The 22291-nt window shown below is 39.4% G+C and overlaps 1 protein-coding gene across 1 annotated transcript in view; it reads left to right on the forward strand.

Moving 5' to 3' along the window:
• The first annotated feature begins 3055 nt into the window (after window positions 1-3055).
• Window positions 3056-22291, forward strand: part of Tmc1 (transmembrane channel like 1) — a 128000-nt gene continuing 108764 nt past the window's right edge. The window contains exons 1-2 of the mRNA XM_042699367.1: window positions 3056-3235; window positions 3392-3524. Coding sequence (XP_042555301.1) covers window positions 3056-3235; window positions 3392-3524 — 313 coding nt within the window. The remainder of the gene's footprint in view (window positions 3236-3391; window positions 3525-22291) is intronic.

Raw genomic sequence — 22291 nt, forward strand, 5'->3', positions numbered from 1 at the left:
TGTTTCTTAACATTACTTAGTTTCTAATTGAATTTACCTGTGCTTGACACAAAAGTCATAAACCGGCTGCTAGTCTAATGCAGCTTAAATATTTTTTCCTTAAAAAGTGTTTTGTTTCATATTAGTATATATTTCATACTTGGCTTTTGAATGGGGTCTGGTCTCTCGGATTTCTGTATGTCTGTTATTGTATTTTACACCCTTATTGTTTTCCATGATTCTTGCTTCATTCATTTTGTGATACTTGCTTGACTCCAGGAAGTGTTTGTGTCATTAGAAGTTCCCTGATATTAAAGGAGCATCTGTTGTTATTAGATTTCTTGATTATAGACATTCTAACTGGGGTGAGGTGGAATCTCAATGTTGTTTTGATTTGCATTTCTTTTATGGCTGGAGAAGTTGAGCATTTCTTCATGTGTTTGTAGGCCATTCTTATTTCCTCTTCAGAGAAGTTTCTCTTTAAGTCTTTAGCCCACTTATTTATTGGGCAGTTGTTTCTTTGAGGATTTGTTGTTGGGGGATTTAGTCTTTTGAGCTCTAAGTATATTTTAGATATGAGACTCTTGCCTGATATATGACTACTGAAGATCTTCTCCCAATTTGTTGGTTTTCTGTTGATCTTGCTAGCTATGTCCTTTGCCATGCAGAAGCTCTGCAATTTCATGCAATTCCATTTGTCCAACCTTTCTTTGATTTGATGTGTTTCTGGGTCTCTATTAAGAAAATTTTGGCCTGTGCCAAGGAGCCCTAGAGTTTCTCCTATTCCATCCTGTAATGTTTTAAGGGTGTCTGCTTTGACTTCAAGGTCTTTGAACCATTTGGAGTTGATTCTGGTTCGGGGTGATAGATGAGGATCTACTTGTTTTTTCTTTCTTGCTATTTTTTAATTAATTAATTAAGTTTTTTATTGTGAAAATACCATACAGAGGGGTTACAATTACATGAGCAAAGTAATGAGAACATTTCTTATCAAGCATTGCTGCCTCCTCCTTTGTTTCCCTTTACTATCTCTGTCCTCCCATATATCTAAAATGCACTATGTGACTTTTTGTTTCTCTTGTATGTGTTTCCCCCCTGTTGTAACCCCTGTTGTCACTGTATTTGATTCTGGTGCCCTGCATCTTGTACATACATTTTTCTAATTTGGGGAAAGGAAGGGAAATAACAAAATGCTGAAACAAGGATACAGGTTGACCCATTGTAACAGTGAGATGTATAAGATATTATGTAGAAAACAAACTTTACAACTTGGGCAGCGGGAGGGTGGGGGAGTGGGAAAGGGAAGAGTTGGAGAGGTGGGGAGGGAATGGATGGTAGGGAAAAAACAAAGGAAGAGGTAACAATGCTCTGTAGGAAATGTACTCATTACCTTACTCATATAACTGAAACTCCTCTGTACCCTATTTTTACAATAAAAAAAACATAAAAAAGAGCACCTACAATCAAAGCACAATGCCACATAGAATTCGCTCCAATGGGTGCTTGCTTACTTCATGAGTTCTTTTAAGCTGGAGATGCAGTTTGTTGATTATAATAAGACAAAAGAAGTACTTACATGGCTATGCAAAATAAGTGAAGTAGGAACAAAAGCAAATATATGATCATTCAGTATGTGATTCGCTTCTATTTTTATTCATCGCATCGAGATTTTATTGCAGTAAAGACAGTTAAAGAATGCAAAATGGTATGTGTTAGGAACATGGAAAGTAATGTCACCAAATCTGCAACTACTAGTCATCAGAACATGATACTTTATTGTAACATGGTTTGAGCTTGGGCATGAGGCATGTATTTATATCTGTTATGAAAACAACTTTGGTGAAAAGAGCTTCTTGTCTTTATCTGGCCCACTTCTTCAGCGTAGAGTTACCTCTTACTACTTAATGATTTGTGGGGTATTACCTTTTCCCTGTTCACATAACTGTATGCTTTATTTTTCCGCTGCCTGGAGTTGGAATGATTTAGGAGTTAAAGCCTCAGCAATAAAGAATGAGTTGGATAAATGACCATGCCTCCACATACTGCCATGTATTGTCAGAATATTGTTTTTGTTTAATGGTCTATTTCTTGCCTGACGAGGTGACTTCTGTCCTGGTCTGAAATGATTTTATTTGCTTTCTCCTGAACTCTGGGCCTGGGCGCTGTCCCTCAGCTCTTCATCTCAAGGCTAGCATCCTACCACTTGAGCCACAGCACCACTTCCAGCTTTTTTCTGCTTATGTGGTGCTGAGGAATTGAACCCAGGGCCTCAATGCATGAGAGGCAAGCGCTCTACCACTGAGCCACCTTTCCAGCCCCTGCTTGCTCCTTTCTAAGCTCATCATTGTTGTAATTACTCGTTTGTTGGAATTTGATCCAGAAGTACTGAGAGGTGCCTTAGGTCAGCCAAAATGTTTTATTACATGTTTTTGTTGTTGTTGTTGTTCTTATTGTAGAGTAAGTTATAAAAAGGGACCTTAATGTGCCCTGTAATAGGAATATTACCCCGCTCCAAGAATAAGAGTCTTCATTCAGTAAAGCACAACTTTTGTTTTGTTCTGTTTTATTTTGTTTGCTTTGGGGGAGGTGGTGAGTCACTGGGCACTCTGATACATAGGATGTGTCATGCTTCTACCCCTTAATTCCCGAACCCATACATTTTAGCTATTGGGCAGAGAGTTGTGTATCAGCTATTATTAGTTTTGCATGCCTGCCATATCCTGAAAGCCATGAAGGTTTATTTCCAAGCTTATGATTTAAATGAGCTTTGACCTAGACGATATCCCATCTTTGTGGGTATTTCTGGTATTTTGGGTCACTGACAAGATCGATGACTCCCACACTAATGGATACACTGGTGCTTTCCTTTGCTGACAAAAGAGAGACCATACTTATGCATTAGTCATCTCATGAACCCTTAGTAGTGGTACTCACTAAGATGGGAGGCAAATATATGCCCACAGTGGGTATCGATTTATGTACAGACAAATTGCTATTCCTTCCCTTCCAAGACAGGTGGTTCTTATAGAAGTAATATTCCACCAGGCAGCTTGGCAAGTTTCCCAGAGCTACGGTTATGGTATCAAACCCTGCTGCTGACAGGTTGAGAATTAGCCGTGCCAGTCATTGGCCCATCTTTCATGGTCAATGCAAAAATCTTTATAGCAGCACTAAGGACACTGCTCATGGGCTTTGTTTACAAGCATTTGGGTGGATGAAGATAGGACTTACTAAGTATCACAGGCTAAATCATCTGGTACAGACGTTTGTTGAGCATGTCCTAGATAGTAGATGTTCTTTGGTAGCCATTAACATGAGATCTACTTTGTGTTCATAGTAGGTTCACCCGTATAACGTATAACCTCTTTCTCAGACTTTCTTTTCTCTTGTCTTCATATCTGTTTCCTTTTAGGTTCCTATCCAAATAGTTCAGCCGCTCAGTATTTGCGGATCAGGTCTTCCATATGAAGTAGACAAACACAAGTGTGGTTCTCCCAGTGCTGCCTGCTGGGATTTTCCTCACCTTTCTTTTTTGAGGCCGCCAGGTGGGAATACAAGGCAACATCAGATTATTGCTCTCTAGATCTAACACATCACACCAAGCCCAATAATGAAGCAGACTCGACTGCTTCCTTTATCATCAACTGCTTTTAGGTCGCTTCCTGTAGACTCTTTGAGCCAGCACCCAAACGCTTCACTGATCTTCAGTGGATTCCAGCCATGGAACCTATGTGTGGTTCCAGTGTAAATACACTTCCATACCAAGGTGAAGAGCGATGACGTAAGCAGGATAGTCTGTGAGTGACTTGGATTTTCCAAGGACAGAGTGGCCAACTTCTCCCCAGAAGTTTGGTCTGGGTGAATGGCAAGAAGAGGAGTAGACAGAGGGATAGGTCAAGTTCACTATTAGAAATGATTCATTCCAATATTGAGTATCTGTGAGTCACGTCGGCATAGATGTTGTGGTAGTTTAAAACGGGTTTGAAAATTATTTGAAGTAATTAAGTAGTAGAATGCTATTTTCTTCCTCTTGACTCTGGATGGATCTTTGTGACAGCCTTGATGAAGAGAATAGAATAAAAGTGATGGTGTAAGATCCAGGACTAGCTTAGCTAAAACCATATCACCTTCTCTGTAGATACTTGCTCTGGGGACAGCCCCTATCCTAAACTAAAGCTCACCAGGAGCTCAGCTGCGGTTAAACAACATAGGCTTATTACTCATTATAGCAAGGAAAAACACATGTCATGGGGACCATCAGTTTTCTCAGTACAAAGGTCTTAGAAAAAAGCCTATTTCAGCATTTGAGCTTTGGTTGGATCCTTTTAAGAAGGGTTTAAGGAAACAGAATTTGTTGTAGATTGGATGCTGGCTGAAAATGGGGTAATTCTATACATTGATTTTTTTTTTCTGGCATAATGACTTTATTTTTTTGTCTGTGCGTAACCCAAGATTACAAAGTAGATTTCTCCTGTTTCATTTTATCAAGGCTCAGAGTAGCCTCATGTGGGGTTGCTATTCTGTATATTGTGATGGCTAGCAGGAGAGGAACAGGCCTTAGCTGAGAGTGATGGATCCGTTCTGGATATGAAGGGCTGCTTTGTCGTCTTCACAGCTTTCATCTCTATGGAAGAAGTTTGGTCACTGTGAGCCACCATAAGGAGAGAGAGAGATGGCCCAAAGTTCAAGTCATCAGAAAGCCAAGGTGAAGAAGACTGAGATGATGGTAGCTCTGCTTACTGCTTGACCACAGCTGCGTGAGGGACTCTGAGTCAGAGCTGCCTCACTGAGCCTCGCTAACTTCCAGATTACCGAGTGAAATAACTAATTCACCGTAAATTAAGTGACTGTCCTGGGACGGAGGGGAGAACTTTATTATACAGGAAGTTCCAGATAACTCTTTTTACTTTCTTTTTATTCCCGAGACAGTGTCTTACTATGTAGCCCAGGCTGGCCTCAAATTGATGGTCCTCCTTGTCTCAGCCTCCCAAGTACTAAGATTGCAGGCATGTACCTCCAGACCTGGCATAGTACTAAATAATTGATTACAGGTATTTGGCAGGCAGTCTAGAGCTCTAGAGGAAGACAAAAAAAAGCTCTTGAAGTCATAACATCACCAAGGGGACAATGTATACAGAGGAGGAAGAACAAAAAAAGAAAACTAGAGCAGCATCTTCAATAACAAGGCTGAATGAAGCAAGAAAGTACGACCACCACCAACAACAACAACAAAAGGAATCAGTGTTAGGAGTGATTGAATAATACCGAAGAAATGATGCTAAGGAAGCTGGACATGACAGTATTTCTGAAAGGAGAGTGCAGTTCACAGTTAACGCTATGGAAGCAAGAAAAGACTCCAGTGTACTTTGGAATTGGCAACAATGAGTTTGTATTGCTGGGGGAAAATGAGAAGCAGTAACGTGGGTGGAAGCTGGATTGTGGAGGGGAGAGAAGGAGGTGACAGAAAGTGACATCAAAGTCCATGCTGCTTTTCCTGTAGATCATGGCTCCCTTCTCCATATGGTTGCACACGTATAACTCTTTTTATTTCTTACAGTTTAATAACACAAAATCTACGCCATCATATCGCGAACCCTACCATTCCACACTAGCATGCACAGGTCATTTCCAGGGGTATATTTAATGCTATACTTTAGCCATACTTTTCAGTGATAAATATGTTAATACTGTTCTGTCCAATTGGCTCTTTTTTTTTTTTCTGGTCTGTCATTACCATCACTTTAAATCTTTTACTGTTTACTTCTCTCGAAATTACAATAGTCGGTCATTTAAAATAGTACCTGGTATTCAGCGCTCATTGGGGCCTTGTAATTACTTCAGAAAAAACACCCTCCATTGAAAAGTTATAAACGCGGCAGGAGGAATAGCCTGCTTTTGCCAGAGAAGCCGGGCAATCATGCTTCGAGTCATATTTGGCTGATTCACGGGCCTGCTTGCTTGTCAGGGCCTCCAATCCAGCTCACACTACTGGGAGGCTGCTGTGGGCCTGAGTTATGGGGGTGGAGGCTGAACAAGACTTCCTTGGCCACAGGAGCTAGGGGCTTATAGAGAAATTCCTTTCTGCCCAGCCTGTGTGTTGATTCTACTACAGAGACCTCATTTGCCTTCTGGAAGCTTCTATACTTTTTTTTTTTTTTGGTTAGTCATGGCCTTTGAACTCTGGGCCTAGGTCTGTCCCTCAGCTCTTCAGCTCAAGGTGAGCCCTCTACCACTTGAGCCACAGTACCACTTCTGGTTTTCTGGTGGAAAGTCACATGGACTTTCCTGCCCAGGCTGGTTTGAACTGCAATCCTCAGATCTCAGCCTCCTGAGTAGCTAGGATTACAGGCATGAGCACTAGCACCCGGCTGCCTCTTTTGAAGGCAAATTTTAAGCCATGTCTCTCCTTACTTGCTTATTATGTTTTCCTTTCCATTGATGTATACAGGCAATCAGTCTGGCAAGGAGGGGCATTGGGTCAAGAGTAAAGCCTTTCGGCTGGGTGCCGGTGGCTCACACCTGTAATCCTAGCTACTCAGGAGGCTGAGATCTGAGAATTACAGTTCAAAGCCAGCAGGTGCAGAAATGTCCCCATGAGACTCTTAGCTCCAATAAACTATTCAGAGAGTCTGGAGCACTATGGCTCAACTGGTAGATTGCTAGCCTTGAGCACAGAGAGGCTCAGGGACAGAACCCAGGCCCTGAGTTAAAGCCCCAAGACCAGACAAAAAATAAAAAGAAGAATAAAGCCTTTCAATGAAGTGTTTCATCCATGTAGTTGTAACCCCTCTGTATGGTATTTTCACAATAAAAAAATTTTTAAAAATGACTTGAGATTTGTATTTCAAATGTCACTTGAAAATGAGGTTATACACATAGACAAAATCACTATGAATAGATCAGGAAGGATACACATAACAGGTGCTTTCAACTTCTGTCATATTTTGGGGTCTACTGTCTGTACCATCTTTTACAGATCTTTAAGTTATCCTGTAATTATCACCACAGAGAATGTTATTGAAAAACATTCCTTTACTAGACGTAAACATGTAAATAGTTCTACTGTTATTGAAAATTTTATCAGGGGGCATGTCTTTATTATTTTAGGATTCAAGAAAACTCTACAATGGAAACATCTTAGACATTTCTTAGCATCTGAGGAACCCCGCTTGAGAGAGCAACTTGGACTCCATTGGGAAGGAACTATGACTATAGAAGGTGATCAGAGACAAAAGTCGTATTGAAAATCCTAGCTTCTCAGGAGGCTGAGATCTGAGGATCACAGTTCGAAGCCAGCCTGAGCAGGAACGTCTGTGAGACTATTATCTCCAGTTAATCACAGAGAATGCCAGAAGTGGTACTGTAGCTCAGGTGGTAGAGTGCTGGCTTTGAACAAAAGAAGCTCAGATATAGTATCTAAGCCTAGAGTTCAAGGCCCAGGACTGACAAAAGGAAAAAAAATGTCACATTGGAGCAGTTTACGTCCTGACTATATTTCAGTCTCTGCCATCCTACAACTATCCCATGCTTGATTTAATCACATAGGATTGCTTGGAATTAGGCCTGGGACCATGAAATCCTGTGTATGTGTGTGGGGGAGGGTGGGGTGGGGGGAGATTGAGCTGTCATTTGAATGGAAAATTGCAGCCTGTGGGACCATAAATGAGCTTGTGATATGGTGTTTGGGCTAGGGAGAGAGGGAAAAGGATCTCGGCAAATAGATTCTGCACCAATACTTGTGCCATCACGTTCATGTTGTCTGTGTGACTCTTTCTCCAGGTTCATCTGGTGGGCAGATGGATGCAAAATGCTTTTTTAGTGTCTTGGGGGGCTCACAGAAGGCATGTCTGAATCATAGTAATGTGTAAAATAGAAGCCAATGTTCAGAGAGTCTTTGGAGTATATGTATGTATGTGTGTGTGCACGTGGACATGCTCTTGTATTGAACATGCCACCAGTCTGGATCTGATTTCCAAACTCCAGAATTCACATGAATCCTTAGGGTGGCCCAAATGAATATATTTTTAGAAATGGAAAGTAGAGCATGTTTCAAAAGTTCTATTCTTCTGCCATCAGGGATAATGGTATTTTTATTAATAGTAATTTCAGGTTTTCAAATACCTCCAGTCATATTCATGGGACAAACAGGGGAAAAAAAATAAGTACCAGATGATTACAGCATGTGTTATTTCACAGTGAACTTTATTTCTTTTGCCTGTGGAAAAACACAAAGCTTCGTTTCTAAGCTGTGATTAGATTTAATTCTTTTCTCAGCTTTGCTTTAGAAAAAAATAGTCTTGCCAAGGCAGCAAGAATATGTGTCATGTCATTATTGGCTTTGTCTCCTGGTCTTTATGACACAAAGAAAAATATGTAAAAAAATCAGTTCTTTGTATTTGTTAATAATTTTTATAATGGAAAGTCTTATCAATAACTGGACAGAGACTACTTATTAAGTTGCCACTGTATGCCACATTCTTTGTGCGTGTTTATTTCCTCATTTTATATTCAACAAAACCCGACATGGCATTTTTATGATCACCATACTCCCATGGAGTCTCAAGGGCTCTGGATAATGAAGAACACAGGGCCTGTTTGCAGCAGAGCTAGAAGCTGGAGGCTGTGCCTGGCCAACTAAGTTGATAATCTTGGTACTCAAACAAGCTGCACTTCCAAATGAAGGCATCACTGAGGCGTATGCATTCTGCTGCAAGAAAGGCAATTATGCATATTGATCAATATGATCCAGAGTTATAGAGCCATTTATTGGGTTTCTACTTTCTCCAATCACTGTGATCAATGGTGCAAAAATCTAAAAGCAAAGAAGAGGGATTGGAGGTATGGCTCAGTTGGTAAATAGCCAATGAGTGAAAACATCAGGTTACCAAGTTTGGGTCCCGGTTTGGGACCTAAAAACAAGCAAATGAGCAAAAATGAAGTTTCTGCTCCCAATGGATCAATAGAATAGCATGAAAATCTATTAAAAACATAAATTATCTAGCTACTTAGGAGGTTGAGGCCTGGAAGCCAGCCATTCAGGTACAGTATGTGAGACTCCAGGTCCAATTAACCACCAAACCGTTAGATTAGAGGTATGTCTCAAGTGCTAGCCATGAACAAGCAAGCTGAGCAAGAGCATCAGGCCCTCAGTTCAACCTCAGTACTAGCACCAGAAAGGAAGAAACAAGAACATCAATTATGATGCAGAATATTATGTCCTATTGAAGAAGTTACAAGGTGCTATTAGATTCTAAGAAACACTGTAGTCTGTGTACATATGAGGATGGGTATGTTCTGGGTGATAATTTTTAATTGTTTTAACTTTAACAAATCAAATTGAATATAGAAATTAAAATTATGAAATAATTTTGGTAATGGACCAGGAGAATGCATCAGAGTCTCTAATTTCCCATTTGGTTTTTTTTTTTTTTGATGTCCAGTAAACATCTACCACTAAGTTTATAGTTAGACAGGTGGGTAAGATTTCTCCTTGGACAGCCCTGTTGCACAGGAATGAGATCTTCCTTCACAGCCTTTACCAGCCACTTACTTTTGGCTTTCTGGAAAAACAGTAACCATGATAATTTATGACCAACAATATAAAATACAAGGCTAGGTACAAGCTACGAAGTGCTTTAAATTCTATTAAGTAGTATGACATTTGCATTGTGAGTCATATCTCCTAGGGTACAATGGCCTGCAGTTAGGCTCACATCAAATCTAACTTCTTGAATGGTTCTTTTTGTCTAAGATGCTGGATCTTAAGTTGTTGGGAAGTTGGGTCAGCTCTCTGATACTCCTCAAACTAGCAGATCATCACATTCTTTGCTTACCTGAAAACATCAATTGAAGTGAAAAATCACAGGAAAGGTTTAAGTGAGGCCTATAAAAGTAAGAATAGTATTAAAAAAGACCCCAAGTCAGTATCATACAGTGGCTAAAAGAAAGTAAACCAAGATGCCAACCCAGCAGGCCGTGCTGGTAATAGACACAGGGGAATGGTGAAGACTGACAAGGATATAAAGCAACACAAAGCAGTAAAACAGCCATGCTGAGGGAGTAAGATTCCACCCAGCTGCAGCTGGTCCAAGGCACAGAGCAGAAGAACAAACATCTGGAAAGGGAAAGGTAATGGACATGGAGGGCAAAATGGAGTTAGAAAATCTAAAACTTTCAAGTCTTCTGAAGGAAGCAAGACAGATCATTACAAACAGAACAAACATTAAAGATACAAATAAAGGAGTAAAATGGACTTGTGTTGAAGAGGCAAAGGTGTATAGATTAGAAGGAATCACAAACTCTAATGAAAGGCATTAAGGACCCTACAGTGACATTCTTAAAAGATGTTAATTCCATGTTTTTTAAATAAGCACTTAGGCTATAGAAATTCATTTGCCAATGAAAGGACCAAGATTAAAATAAATCTTAACTTTTCTTACGTAATACTAAATTTCAGGAGAATTTGACAACATATCCACAAGTTCTTTCTTCGATTTGTTCAAAAAAGTCCTCAGCCTAATGAGTCCCTCTACACTTTGTTGCTTAAATGCAAGGCTTGGCTGTACATTTATTATTTTCTCCTTTCCTTGATTTTTTAATCGACACATGCCTCAGCCCGCGGGGTTGGTCAACAAGGGCTCGAAGAACTGACCTGAATGAGAGACAAACCAGACACTAGGAAGGAGACTAAGACAGGGTTCTGATCAAGGTCTGTTTATTGAACTTACAAGCAGGCGTATATACTATAAATGAATGAGGAAGTGGTTGCAATATATTGGTAACACAGTTTTTTACAAAAAAAATGGAATGCAGGTGGGTGGAGTTAGTAAAAGATCAGTATCTATCTTTACCATAAATCTAAGCCACAGGGAGGTCTGTTACAAAATTCCTTAATCAATGAGCTGACAATTGGCTTTGTGGTTAAGCACTCTAGCAAACAATAGCTTTAGGAAAAGTTTTACAGTGGTCTCTGGCAGACACATAACATTTGTATACATTTAGATGGGTAGATCATGATAATTTGATACTTATATACAAATGTGTAATGAAAAATTCAAGAAAAGTTGGGCTCCTGTGGCTCACGCCTGTAATCCTAGCTACTCAGGAGACTGAGATCTGAAGATCACAGTTCAAAGCTAGCCCACAGCTGGAAAAGTCCAAGAGACTCTTATCTCCAATTAACCAACAGAAAACCAGAAGTGGTGCTGTGGCTCAAAGCAATACAACACTAGCCTTGAGCAGAAAAACTGAGGGACAGTGCCCAGGCCCTGAGTTCAAGTCCCAAGACTGACAAAAAAATGAATGAATGAATGAATGAATAAATATTCCAGATAAGACATGAGAGGAGACACGACAAGATGGAGGATTAGTAGCATCTACTGTTTGAATCTAAAGATTTAATGAAATTCCCATCAAAATTCCAATGTCATTCTTTGCAAAAATAGAAAAATCAACCCTAAATATTCATATGGATGTGTAAAATATCCTGAATAGCAAAAGTAATCCTGAGCAAAGATAAGGAATATTGGCAATATCACAATATTAGACTTTAAACTATACTATAGAACCATAGTAACAAAAACAGCACGATACTCACATAAAAACATACCCAAAGGCCAATGAAACATAAAAATCCAGAAATAAAATCACACAACCACAGCAATCTGATTTTTGTCATAGGAGACAAAAATATACACTGGAGAAAAAGCATCATTTTTCTAATAAATAGTGCTGGTAAAACCAGCTACGTACATTCAGAAGATTAAAAATAGACATTGTATCTCACACCTTGTATAAAAATCGTCAAAATGGATGAAAAATCTTAATGTAAGATAAAAATTTGAAACTACTACAGGAAAAACAGTAGAAGATACAGGCACAAGTAATTGTTTTCTGAACAGGTCTGTGATTTCCCAGGAAATAATAGCAAGAATGGACAAATGGGACTGTATCAAACGAAAACTTTCTGCACATCAGAGAATGCCCAACATGAAGGTATAATCCATAGAGTTACACAAAATCTTTACCAGCTACCCAATGGATACAGGTTTAATATCCCATAATACATAAAACACTCAAAAATAAATAGATAATAGTAACAACAACAGCAAATGGGTAAATGAGTTGAACACATAGTTCTTTTGATTGTTTCTTTTTACTATGCTTACATAGTTGTATGTGGGAGGTCCCAACTAAATGAAGCAGTTTCTGTAGAAAGTATAAGAAGTATAAATGCACAAAGAAATGTTCAACATCCTTAGCCATAAAGGAAATGCAAATCAAAACTACCCTGAGATTCTATATCACCTCACTCAGATGGTAATCATCCTGGGTGGGGTGGGGCAGACACTTGTATCTTACTGGTGGGAGAGTAAACATGTCGGAGCACGTAGGAAATCAGTATATATATATTTTAAATAGAGCCATTTTATGACCTTGTCATAGCACTCTTGGGCATATGGCTGAAGGAGTGTGTAAGTAAACATGCTAAAAAGGCACCTGCTGTTCGTGTAATGCTGTTCACAATATCCAAGCTGTGGAATCCGACGAGGTACTCAACAAGCAATAAATGGATGGAGAAAATGTAGTCCGACGAGGTACTCAACAAGCAATAAATGGATGGAGAAAATGTAGACATACTCAGTTATGAAGAAGAATGAAATGAAGCCATTTTAGGAGAACGAACGGATGTTAACACATTAAACAAGACAGGCCAAGTTTAAGAAGCTGGGTAACACGTATTGACATGTAATACAGGGCATCCCCATCTAAAATGATGATGTCAATATTATAGTAGAGGGACATGAGTGTAAAAGAAAGAGTAACTGGGGGTTTGAGGGATATGGGAGAAGGACAGACTTCTTGGAAGTGAAGTGAATCTATCATCCATCCATCTATCTATCTATCTATCTATCTATCTATCTATCTATCTATCTATCTATCTATCTATCTATCTATCTGTCTGTCTGTCTGTCTGTCTGTCTGTCTGTCTGTCTGTCTGTCTGTCTGTCTGTCTGTCTGTCTGTCTGTCTATCTATCTATCTGTCCGTCTATCTATCTATCTATCTAGATGGATGGATGGATACATAAATAGCATAGAGACAGGTGTTTGTGGATCATGCCTGTAATGCCAGTCCCTTGGGATATAAAGATCAAGAAGACCCTGGTCTGAGGCTAGCTCAGGCATAAAGTGCAGCAGACCCCCCCTGTGTGCTTCATGGGAAACACAAAGAGAAAAACCTTTGCCTCCAAATTGGGTTGAGGGCAGAGGTTAAGTGGTAGGGCACCTGCCTAGAAAGTCTGAGGCTCCTAATTCAATCCTTGGCACTACTAAAAATTAAACAGCTTACTGAAATCAAACGAATACCTTTGTAAAGGTAGGTAGGGAAGAAGAGGGGTAAAAGGGATGCAGCAGAGGGATGAACTTGTTTAAAGTGTACTATATCCATCTATGGAATTATTAGTCATGATGAAACCCCATTTTAGAATTAATGTATGCTGATAAAACGCTTGTTATAAAAAAGATACCTGCTTAAAATGCACATTCAATGAATCTTGACAAATGTGTACCCTTGTGTAACTAGTACCAAAATAAAGACATAGAACGTTTCTAACACACAAAATTATTCCTTCATGCATTATGGAACAGCCCTAAAGCCAATGGATTACAAAATGTAGATGGGATGGGATCTGTTTTTCTTTAGAAATTTAGCAAAACAGACAGGAGAAAGCCTAAAAAAAATTCTGAATGCTTCTCTAGTTAATAAAGAAATTGAATCCTTAATTATAATCCACTCTTTTTGCTCCAAACATAGCCCCCCAGTTTAACAAGGCCCCCAAAATCTTTATCAGAAGACTCATTTGAACACTAAGGGAAGTAAGAGAGACCCAATCTAACGCCATCCTCAAATTATTTTGATGCAACTCAATCAAAATCCCAATAAGGCTTTTTAAAAAATTATTATTGTGGAGCAGTAGCGCATGCACGCAGCCTTGAATAAAACTACGTTGGAGGAGGCTGCCAGGGAGCTAGAAGGTCTTGTCATTTGGTTAAAATTCACTGTGCTATTCTCTTGAAATTTCTGCATTTTCTGTAAGGATGTTATTATGTATTAACGAAACAAACAAAAAAAGAAATGCATTAGCCAGGTATTCATGGGGTTCGTGTCAAACATGGACATTCTGTGTTTTGTTAGGCTAAACGTAGCTCGATGCCACATCTTGGCCATTTAAAATAATGTGTCCCTGCTCTCTCATCCTGCTATAGGGTCCACGTGCTTTATCCTGCCCAGGTTTAGCAACAACAGCAGACACCTGGCCCTTCACCATGATTCAGAGGTGGTTATGAACATTGCTGGTGTTACTCTGTCAGCCATTTGGTTCTGATCTTCATTTTCTTCTTTCATACAATGAGCTTAGCGATTGTTCCGGATATAGTGTAAAATGATCAGAGTATATTATTAAGCAGTTCTGATCAGTTCTGATCGAAGCCAAGCCACCTCAGCATATGCTCATGGAACACACTTTCTTTTTAAGTGCAGATGCCCTCACTGCATAGGGACAGAGGTTATCTCTGCTTCATACACTGGAACTATCAACTACACTGAACAGCTCCCCAAGTTCATGGAACTCTGCAGTTATCCTTGACATGACAGAGAAGACAGAGCAGAGAGAGTCAGGATCTCACATCTCAGCTTCTCTAGTAGCTAGTACAGGTGAGAGCCACCAGCCACCACTTATTACCTGTCTTTTTTTTACTTACTGAGGATGAGTCATTTAAGTCATCATTTAAGTGTTTACCTCTTCTCATTCTTCCTGTTAGAATGCATTTTTTAAAACTTATATTTGATTGCACATGAAAATACCAAGAAGGTTTTGGAGCTGAGCCCCAGTGTCTCATTCCTATAATCTAGCTACTCAAGAGGCTGAGATCTGAGGATCCCAGTTTGAACCCAGCTCAAGAAGGAAAGTCCATAAGACCCAAGTAACTAGAAGTGGAGCTGTGGCAGGAAACTAGCCTTAAGCAAAATAAGAATTATTGTTCATCAGAAAAATATGAGTTTCCTTAATGCAAATTTTATTTACACAGTCATTGAAGAAGGGAAAGTAATGTTTTTAGGCTTTTCCACTTGAAGCTAAATTGCTAAGCTGAATTCTCTTTAACTTTATTGCTTATATGAGTATTTCTGGATTTTCTCCTCTGTCCCTGTGATTCGTTTTGTCTGTCTTTTGGGTAAGAAGTGCTATACTGATTTGACTACTGCAGCTTTCTAATAAAGTATTACAGCTAGGTAGTATGAGTCTTCCAACTATTTTCTTCTTTACAAAGTTTTTTTCTGTTTTAATTTCTATTTTTGTACATATTTCTGAATCAGCAAATTATTTACTTTTACTGTTTTATACATTGTTTTCATAATAGTTCAAAATCATATTTTGCAATGTTGTGACTACCCCATAATTTTTATATTAATGACCATAGTTATATTTTTAATGTTATCCTATTATGAATAGTGCTGGTAGATGACTCCTCTTGAGTCTTCTGAGAATTTCTTGTGCATATTTTTAGCAGTAGATTTCCCGAATCATGCATGGTTTAGCAAAAGTTCAACTTTACAGTGTACTTTTGGATGGATAGCCATAGTATTTGAGCTAATCTACCACCCATATAGGAAAGATCTTGTTATTCCTTGTCCTCTAATAGTTGGCCTTGGCACGTTTATTAATTTTGAAAGGCAAATAGGTAAAAATGGTTATCCATTTTTATCTATCTGTGGTCTTGATTTCTGTTTTCTCAGATGATCTTGGGTTCCTCTCCTCATAGGTGCATTGGATATATGCTTCTGTCTTCTTCAAAATCAATATGTGTGTTCTTGCTCACTATTTAATTGTGTTCAAAGTCATTTTATGTCCTCACATATGAAATATCTATTCATACCTTGTGTTATTTTCCTTAATTTCAATGTTTTGTCCTTTCATATGGATACGTAGGAGATCTTTATTTGCTATATTAGTCCTATGAAATACTAGGAGAATTGCAACTTTTTCCCACTTACTTTATCTTTGAAACATCTTTTAATAAATAGAAATTATTTTAACAAAGTTAAATTAGCTTAACTTATTGTACCTTCACAGCTGCTTTTCTGTTTTGTGTCTGGATGTAATTGTAATATTATGTTAATTACACAGTTATGTTATATTACATTATATTATTATTTGTGTGGATTTAGGCCTTATAGAACATCTTTTGTTAATTTATACTAGTTTTTATATGGTTTTTGTCAGAATAGTATTTAGAATTGCTTTCTATCTGTGCTTATATTTTCATATTAATCTCACTCTAGATGATAGATTCTGTAATTTTGTAGCAACAGAATTTCAGCTCTTCCTAGATCCCAAGAGAAAGAACCACTGTGGATATTTTAAACCATGAACACGTGCGCCAGCTGCCTCTTGTCTTACTGTTCCAGTGTCCAGATCTGGTGTCTAGAAAAGTGAAACACTCTAGATAAACATCAGCCTTGTGAAGTTTGTTTGAAACAATTGAGGCCTTGCTCCATACTGGATAGGTTAAAATTAGACACTCATCTATCTATCTATATGTTCTAGAAGGATCTTCTAAGTGCACCAATTGATTTGCGGAGCCAATGCTGCTCTGGTATAAATATGCCACGAGGACCCATTTCAAAACATTACTTTCTCTTCCCACGGTCAGAATAGCCTCGCCAGCTATTGCCAAGGTAACCAGAGAATGCTTGAACTTCACTCTAAAAGTGCACCCTCTTCCGCGATGTGACATTTCAACACTTTCTGTCCCTTTCTTTCATTCAAATCCTGGACATTATTTTTGTTTATCATTCTAGAATGATCATTCTAAAGGAAGTTTCTATAGCAAGAAAAAGTCAGTAGCTCTTCAGAAAAAAAAATAAATACTTTATGGCAATTTTTATTTATGTAGTTGTTGAGAAAAGAAGAGTCAAGTTTTGTTGTTGTTCTTGTTTATTTTTTGTTTATTGGGTTTTTTTTTAAACATCTCCACATGGAAGATAAATGGCTAAGCTGAATGCTTTATAACTTCGTTGCTAAACTCAAACTCCTGGGTGTAGGAGAAGCTGCGTTACTTACTCATTTCATTTATCAAGTGTACCTGCTGGTTAGTATTTCTCACCTTTCTAAGAGTGAACTTACACTGTCCTTAGCATGTGTAATTAGGGTAAAGGCTGGGAGAGGGGGAGTTGAAAATGAGCACATGGTGACATGAAGCCAGATTTCAGCCCAACAAGACTTGCAGAACTCATTTAATTGTATTTTCAAGCATGAGCCCCAAAATGTGACCTTGGTGACCCGAAGACTCTCATCCTTAAATGGCAAACTAAACATTCATGAAAATTTAATGGTGAGGAAATTAGTACCTTCTTATATTTCAGACCGTGAAATAGCACCGGTGGAGACGTTGGGTGGCAGGCAGGCGTGTGCAGGTGTGCTAGATCAAACCTGAAACCTTGGTCCCCCCTACCCATACTCCCAAACTGCAATCCCTTCCTGAGTCAGCCGGCCACCCACTGAGCCATTCTAACAGGACACCACCACCAGGATGCCACCAAAGAAAGGTATTTCAAAGTACAGATCTCTTTGTGAAATAGTGTGCCTTCTATAGAGGTATATGTTTATTTGTGAAATGTTTTTCACAATATTTGTCTTTTCTTGCACAGCTTTCCTCTCTTCTCTTCCTCCCTCTCCCTGCAACATGGATAGAATCCTCTGTTTAGGAAGTAGAAAAGCATTAAGGTTTCTTGTTTGGATGTATGATTTTTCCCACCTGACAGATGACCAAATTTACCTTTCATGCATTCAGGGAGACAGTGGGAAAGGCAAAATAGACAGAGGTTCCACAGCAGCAACTCAGACTGAAGCTTCGTAGCTGTGATCGGTCAGCAGACTGGTGCATACACAGCTTCTTGAAAGGGTTGTGTTCTGATATAATTTGTCCATCTAATAAACTTTAAGTAAAGTTGAGGAGGAAAGGGGATAAGACAAGGAAAGATAAGAACAGAGACATAGAATCACATTGCAGAAGTGTTTATGGAAAGAAATGGGAAATGTCATGAAATATATCATTGATTGTTATGACTTGCTATTGATCTTTCAATATCTGGTGAATAATATGGTATGGTCAGTAGCTGTTTTGTGATGTTTGCTTTGCTTTGGATCTGATTTAAATAATGTTGAAATACTTCAAAAACAATCTAGTAGAACTACTTTCAAATGGGAAAAAAAATGTAGACATACATTCTTGCTTTTCAGTAAGAATGCTTAGTCTAGGCAGTCCGGCTGATTCATTTGATCTTTGAATGGAAGGTAGAGACAGAGACCTCATTTGGAGATAATCTACTAAAGCCATCCGGCTTCAGACCAGTATCTTGGTAATCTGAGTAGTATCCTACTTTATGTGCTCAGTCATGTTATTAATGTCTATCATCTGGAGATTCTTAGGAATATCATTAATGAAGTAAGCCACTGTTTCCAGAAAAAAAAAATACTTGTAAGCTTCTCTATATCTGCATCAAGAAGTTAATGAAATTAGCCCAGAGTTACTCATTATCTTTTGACAGCATGAAGTTGGTTTTCTGTTAATAAGGGGGAAGATTCTAGTCTTACCTAAGATTTCTTGATCCTGGGGTCCTCAAAGTCCTTTGTCTATTTAGGTAGTTATGAAATTGTCAGGCTTTAAAAAATATTAGACCTCCATCAGACCTCCATGATTCATCTCACTAAATGGGTAAGGATTATTCTTTTTTTTGATTTAATTTTGCTTTTGTGGTTCTGTGGGTTGAATCTAGGGCCATGTACATGCTAGGCAAGCATGTACCATGTACCACAGTACCATGTACCATGAAGCCGCATTCCCAGCTCTACAATTGATTGTTCTTGTTGATTACTAATGCTATTTTAAAATTTTGATTATGAACATCATGAGTGAGAAGATTTATAGAATTCAGAAAAAATATTAAATAATACATTAAGAAAATAATAGAATTCAACCACAGACAGATCACCATTGGCATTTGGGTATCTTCTAGATATTTTCCATAGTTTTTACATTTGATTTACTTTCAAGAAAATGGACTTAATGTAATTATATTTCAAAATCTCACATTGTCACCCAGAAATATATGGTCCATACAGTTATTATGTCAAGTGAAATAAGGTGAATAAAGTAGATGCAAGTTAATACATAAATGAATGTAATTTTATAGACATGGTTGGTTGAGGCGTCATAAGGAAGGTGAAGAATGATAACATTGCCTCTTTTGATTTATATGCTATCTGGTATCATATTAATAGCTTTGATTATTGAGTGTTTGGCACAATAGGTAATGCACAATAATGAGTCAACATGATAGCTAGATGTGAACCAGTGGGAAATGATTTCTTAACATGTTTCCTACCAATTTCAACAAGCTATGAACTGAAAGAAGTCAGTTGCATAGTGCATTGCACAATATGTTAATTGCTCCCACAGGACACAAGAAAAAAAACGTGCCTGTGGATTGTACGTAAAGAGGTGAAGAAAAGCAAGCTCATTTCCTTGGCTCTTTCTCATCTCCCAGTTCTCCTCCAAGGAGAATTAACACAACATACGAGTTTTGGTAAACAGGGCTTTCCTTAGGGTTCCACATCCCTCACACTTCCAATGAAGTGTGAAGATGACAGAGGACCTAAGATCTCTGGGATGGCAGGTGGTCTATACTGTTGTATTCTTGATACCTCAAAGGCAAGTGGATGATTGGGGATGGGATGCAGTTGGAGACTTGGGAAGGAAAAGCACATTTGAGGATGTTTACAGAAGTACTTGAGGTTTACATGGGATTCTGGTGGTGGTCAAGGTGCTGTCCTTGAGCTCTTTGGCTCAAAGTTAGCACTTACATTTGCTTCTGACAGGCAGGACTCTATCCATGTTTGATACATAGAATTAGTAGTATTTGGTGAAGGTGGGACGTGGGGAGACGAAGGAGAAGTTGTTAAGAATAACTCCCAAGTTTTGGGCTTGGCCGATTAATCCAAATTAAATTTCAATATGTGAAACTGGGAGGCATCAGAAAGAAAAGGCATGCTTGGGTTTCGGGTTAGTCAGGAGGGAGGTGAATATTGATTATGTGGGTTTTGATGTCATTATTAGAATCATGTGACTTCCTTGATTTTTTTTTCTCATTTTTGAGGATCAAACCCAGGGCCTTGTGAATGAATGCTAGGCAAACATTGTCCCACTGAGCGACATCCCGGGTGCTTACGTGGCTTCCTAAGAAAGCATACAGAATGCCAGGGAAAGGGACCAATAATAGCACTCTGGGTGACTTCAGCGTTTTGTGGTGTGTGGAAAAGTATTGAGTTAAAGGGGAAATAGAATGGGTAGGTCAGGGGATGAGAAGAGACCCTGGAGAGAAGAGAGTCAGAGAAGCCAAGGCCCAGTCAGTCCCCAGAGGGAGGGTGGGTGGTCACTGCAGGACTTCAGTACATCGTGGAGTAATAGCTCCTACTGCAGACCAATCATGGGCCATTTGTGGAAAAATGAGAGCAATTCTGAGTAGCAATTTAAAGAGTAGCCATGTGACATGCTTTCTCTTTCACTTGACATCATTTGGAACAGAATAACAAACTATTAACTCTTTAGAGTTTCCTCGTTAATCACCTTCTCAGCCCCTTTTGCTTTTATTGTTTCCCAAATAGAGTCTCATGTGTATGCTTAGGCTGGCTCAGACTGCGATTCTTTTTATGCTTCCTACAGTAGCTGAGACCACAGGCATATGCCACCAGACCCAACTTTTCAATGGATGAGACTGAGTCTCATGAACATTTCACCCAGGCTGGCCTTGAACCACAATCTTCTCAATCTCTACTTTCTGAATACCTAATATCACTGTGCCCAGGTTAGGTCTTTGATCAATACAAGGCTATCAAGTTTAAAATAATTTCAATCATAATTTCCTTATTTCTTTTTCTGACTCCCCCTCTTGGGTTACAAATACAGAGAATCAGCTTGGGATTCACAGTATGCTTGTGAGAATTGTTTCAAACTTAGTTTGGACAGGTATAGAGCAAGGCTAAATTGGTTTAGTAAAAAAATAAAAAAACAAAAGCTTTCTAAGGACTATAAACAAAGCCTATGATTAGAATTTTTATTTGACTAGTGGATAATCTAAACTTTCCCCAAACCTCCTCAATTCCAGGAATTGTTTAGCACCGAACTGTTTGATTGTTCCTGACCTTAGTGATTGTTAGGTTTTTAAAAAGAGGTGGCCGACTAAGAACAGCACCAGCACGCACGTGGTATTCAGGTAAGGGGTAGGTTTATTCAGTAGACCTGCTGGGACCAGGCAAGGTTGGCACTCCACGTGGCTGGGAAAGGCCTGGGAAGGAGAGAGAGCTGAGAAAGAGAGGAAAGAGAGAGGAAAGAGCTAGAAAAGAGCAGAGAGAGGGGTAAGAACAGTAGCACTCACGTGGTATTCGGGTAAGGGGTAGGTTTATTCAGTGGACCTGCTGGGACCAGGCAAGGTTGGCACTCCACGTGGCTGGGAAAGGCCTGGCAATGAGAGAGAGCTGGGAAAGAGAGGAAAGAGCTAGAAAAGAGCAGAGAGAGGGGTAAGAACAGTAGCACTCATGTGGTATTCAGGTAAGGGGTAGGTTTATTCAGTGGACCTGCTGGGACCAGGCAAGGTTGGCACTCCACGTGGCTGGGAAAGGCCTGGCAATGAGAGAGAGCTGGGAAAGAGAGGAAAGAGCTAGAAAAGAGCAGAGAGAGGGGTAAGAACAGTAGCACTCACGTGGTATTCGGGTAAGGGGTAGGTTTATTCAGTGGACCTGCTGGGACCAGGCAAGGTTGGCACTCCACGTGGCTGGGAAAGAGAGAGGAAAGAGCTAGAGCAGAGAGATAGCAGAGAGAGCTAGAAAAGAAGAACAAGAGAGCGTCTGGGCCTGGGCTAGGCCTTATGTAGGGTATGGGCGGGGAAAGGTGTGGCCACATCAAATTCAGATGTGACCTCAGCGGATGCAGATGTGACCTCTTCCAGGTGTCCCAGTTGCCTAAGTAATGCAGGTACTGGGTGGAGACTTTGCTGCGAGGAGGGTGGAGTCTGCTAGCCATCCAGGAGCGGACCTTACAGTGATCACCACACATGGATGTACATAGCAGCGATCAGCTCAAATTTGAAAGACTTCAAAGATGTCCAAGCCCTCTGTGTGGCTGCTTTCTATTATTCTATCCCCCCAATTGTAACCATTTTGAACTAGCTGATACCAGAATGAAGTCTCCTCCATG

The sequence above is a fragment of the Dipodomys spectabilis genome, unplaced genomic scaffold, assembly GCF_019054845.1.
Source record: "Dipodomys spectabilis isolate Male_0828 unplaced genomic scaffold, ASM1905484v1 ptg000241l, whole genome shotgun sequence".
Taxonomy (NCBI): Eukaryota; Metazoa; Chordata; class Mammalia; order Rodentia; family Heteromyidae; genus Dipodomys; species Dipodomys spectabilis.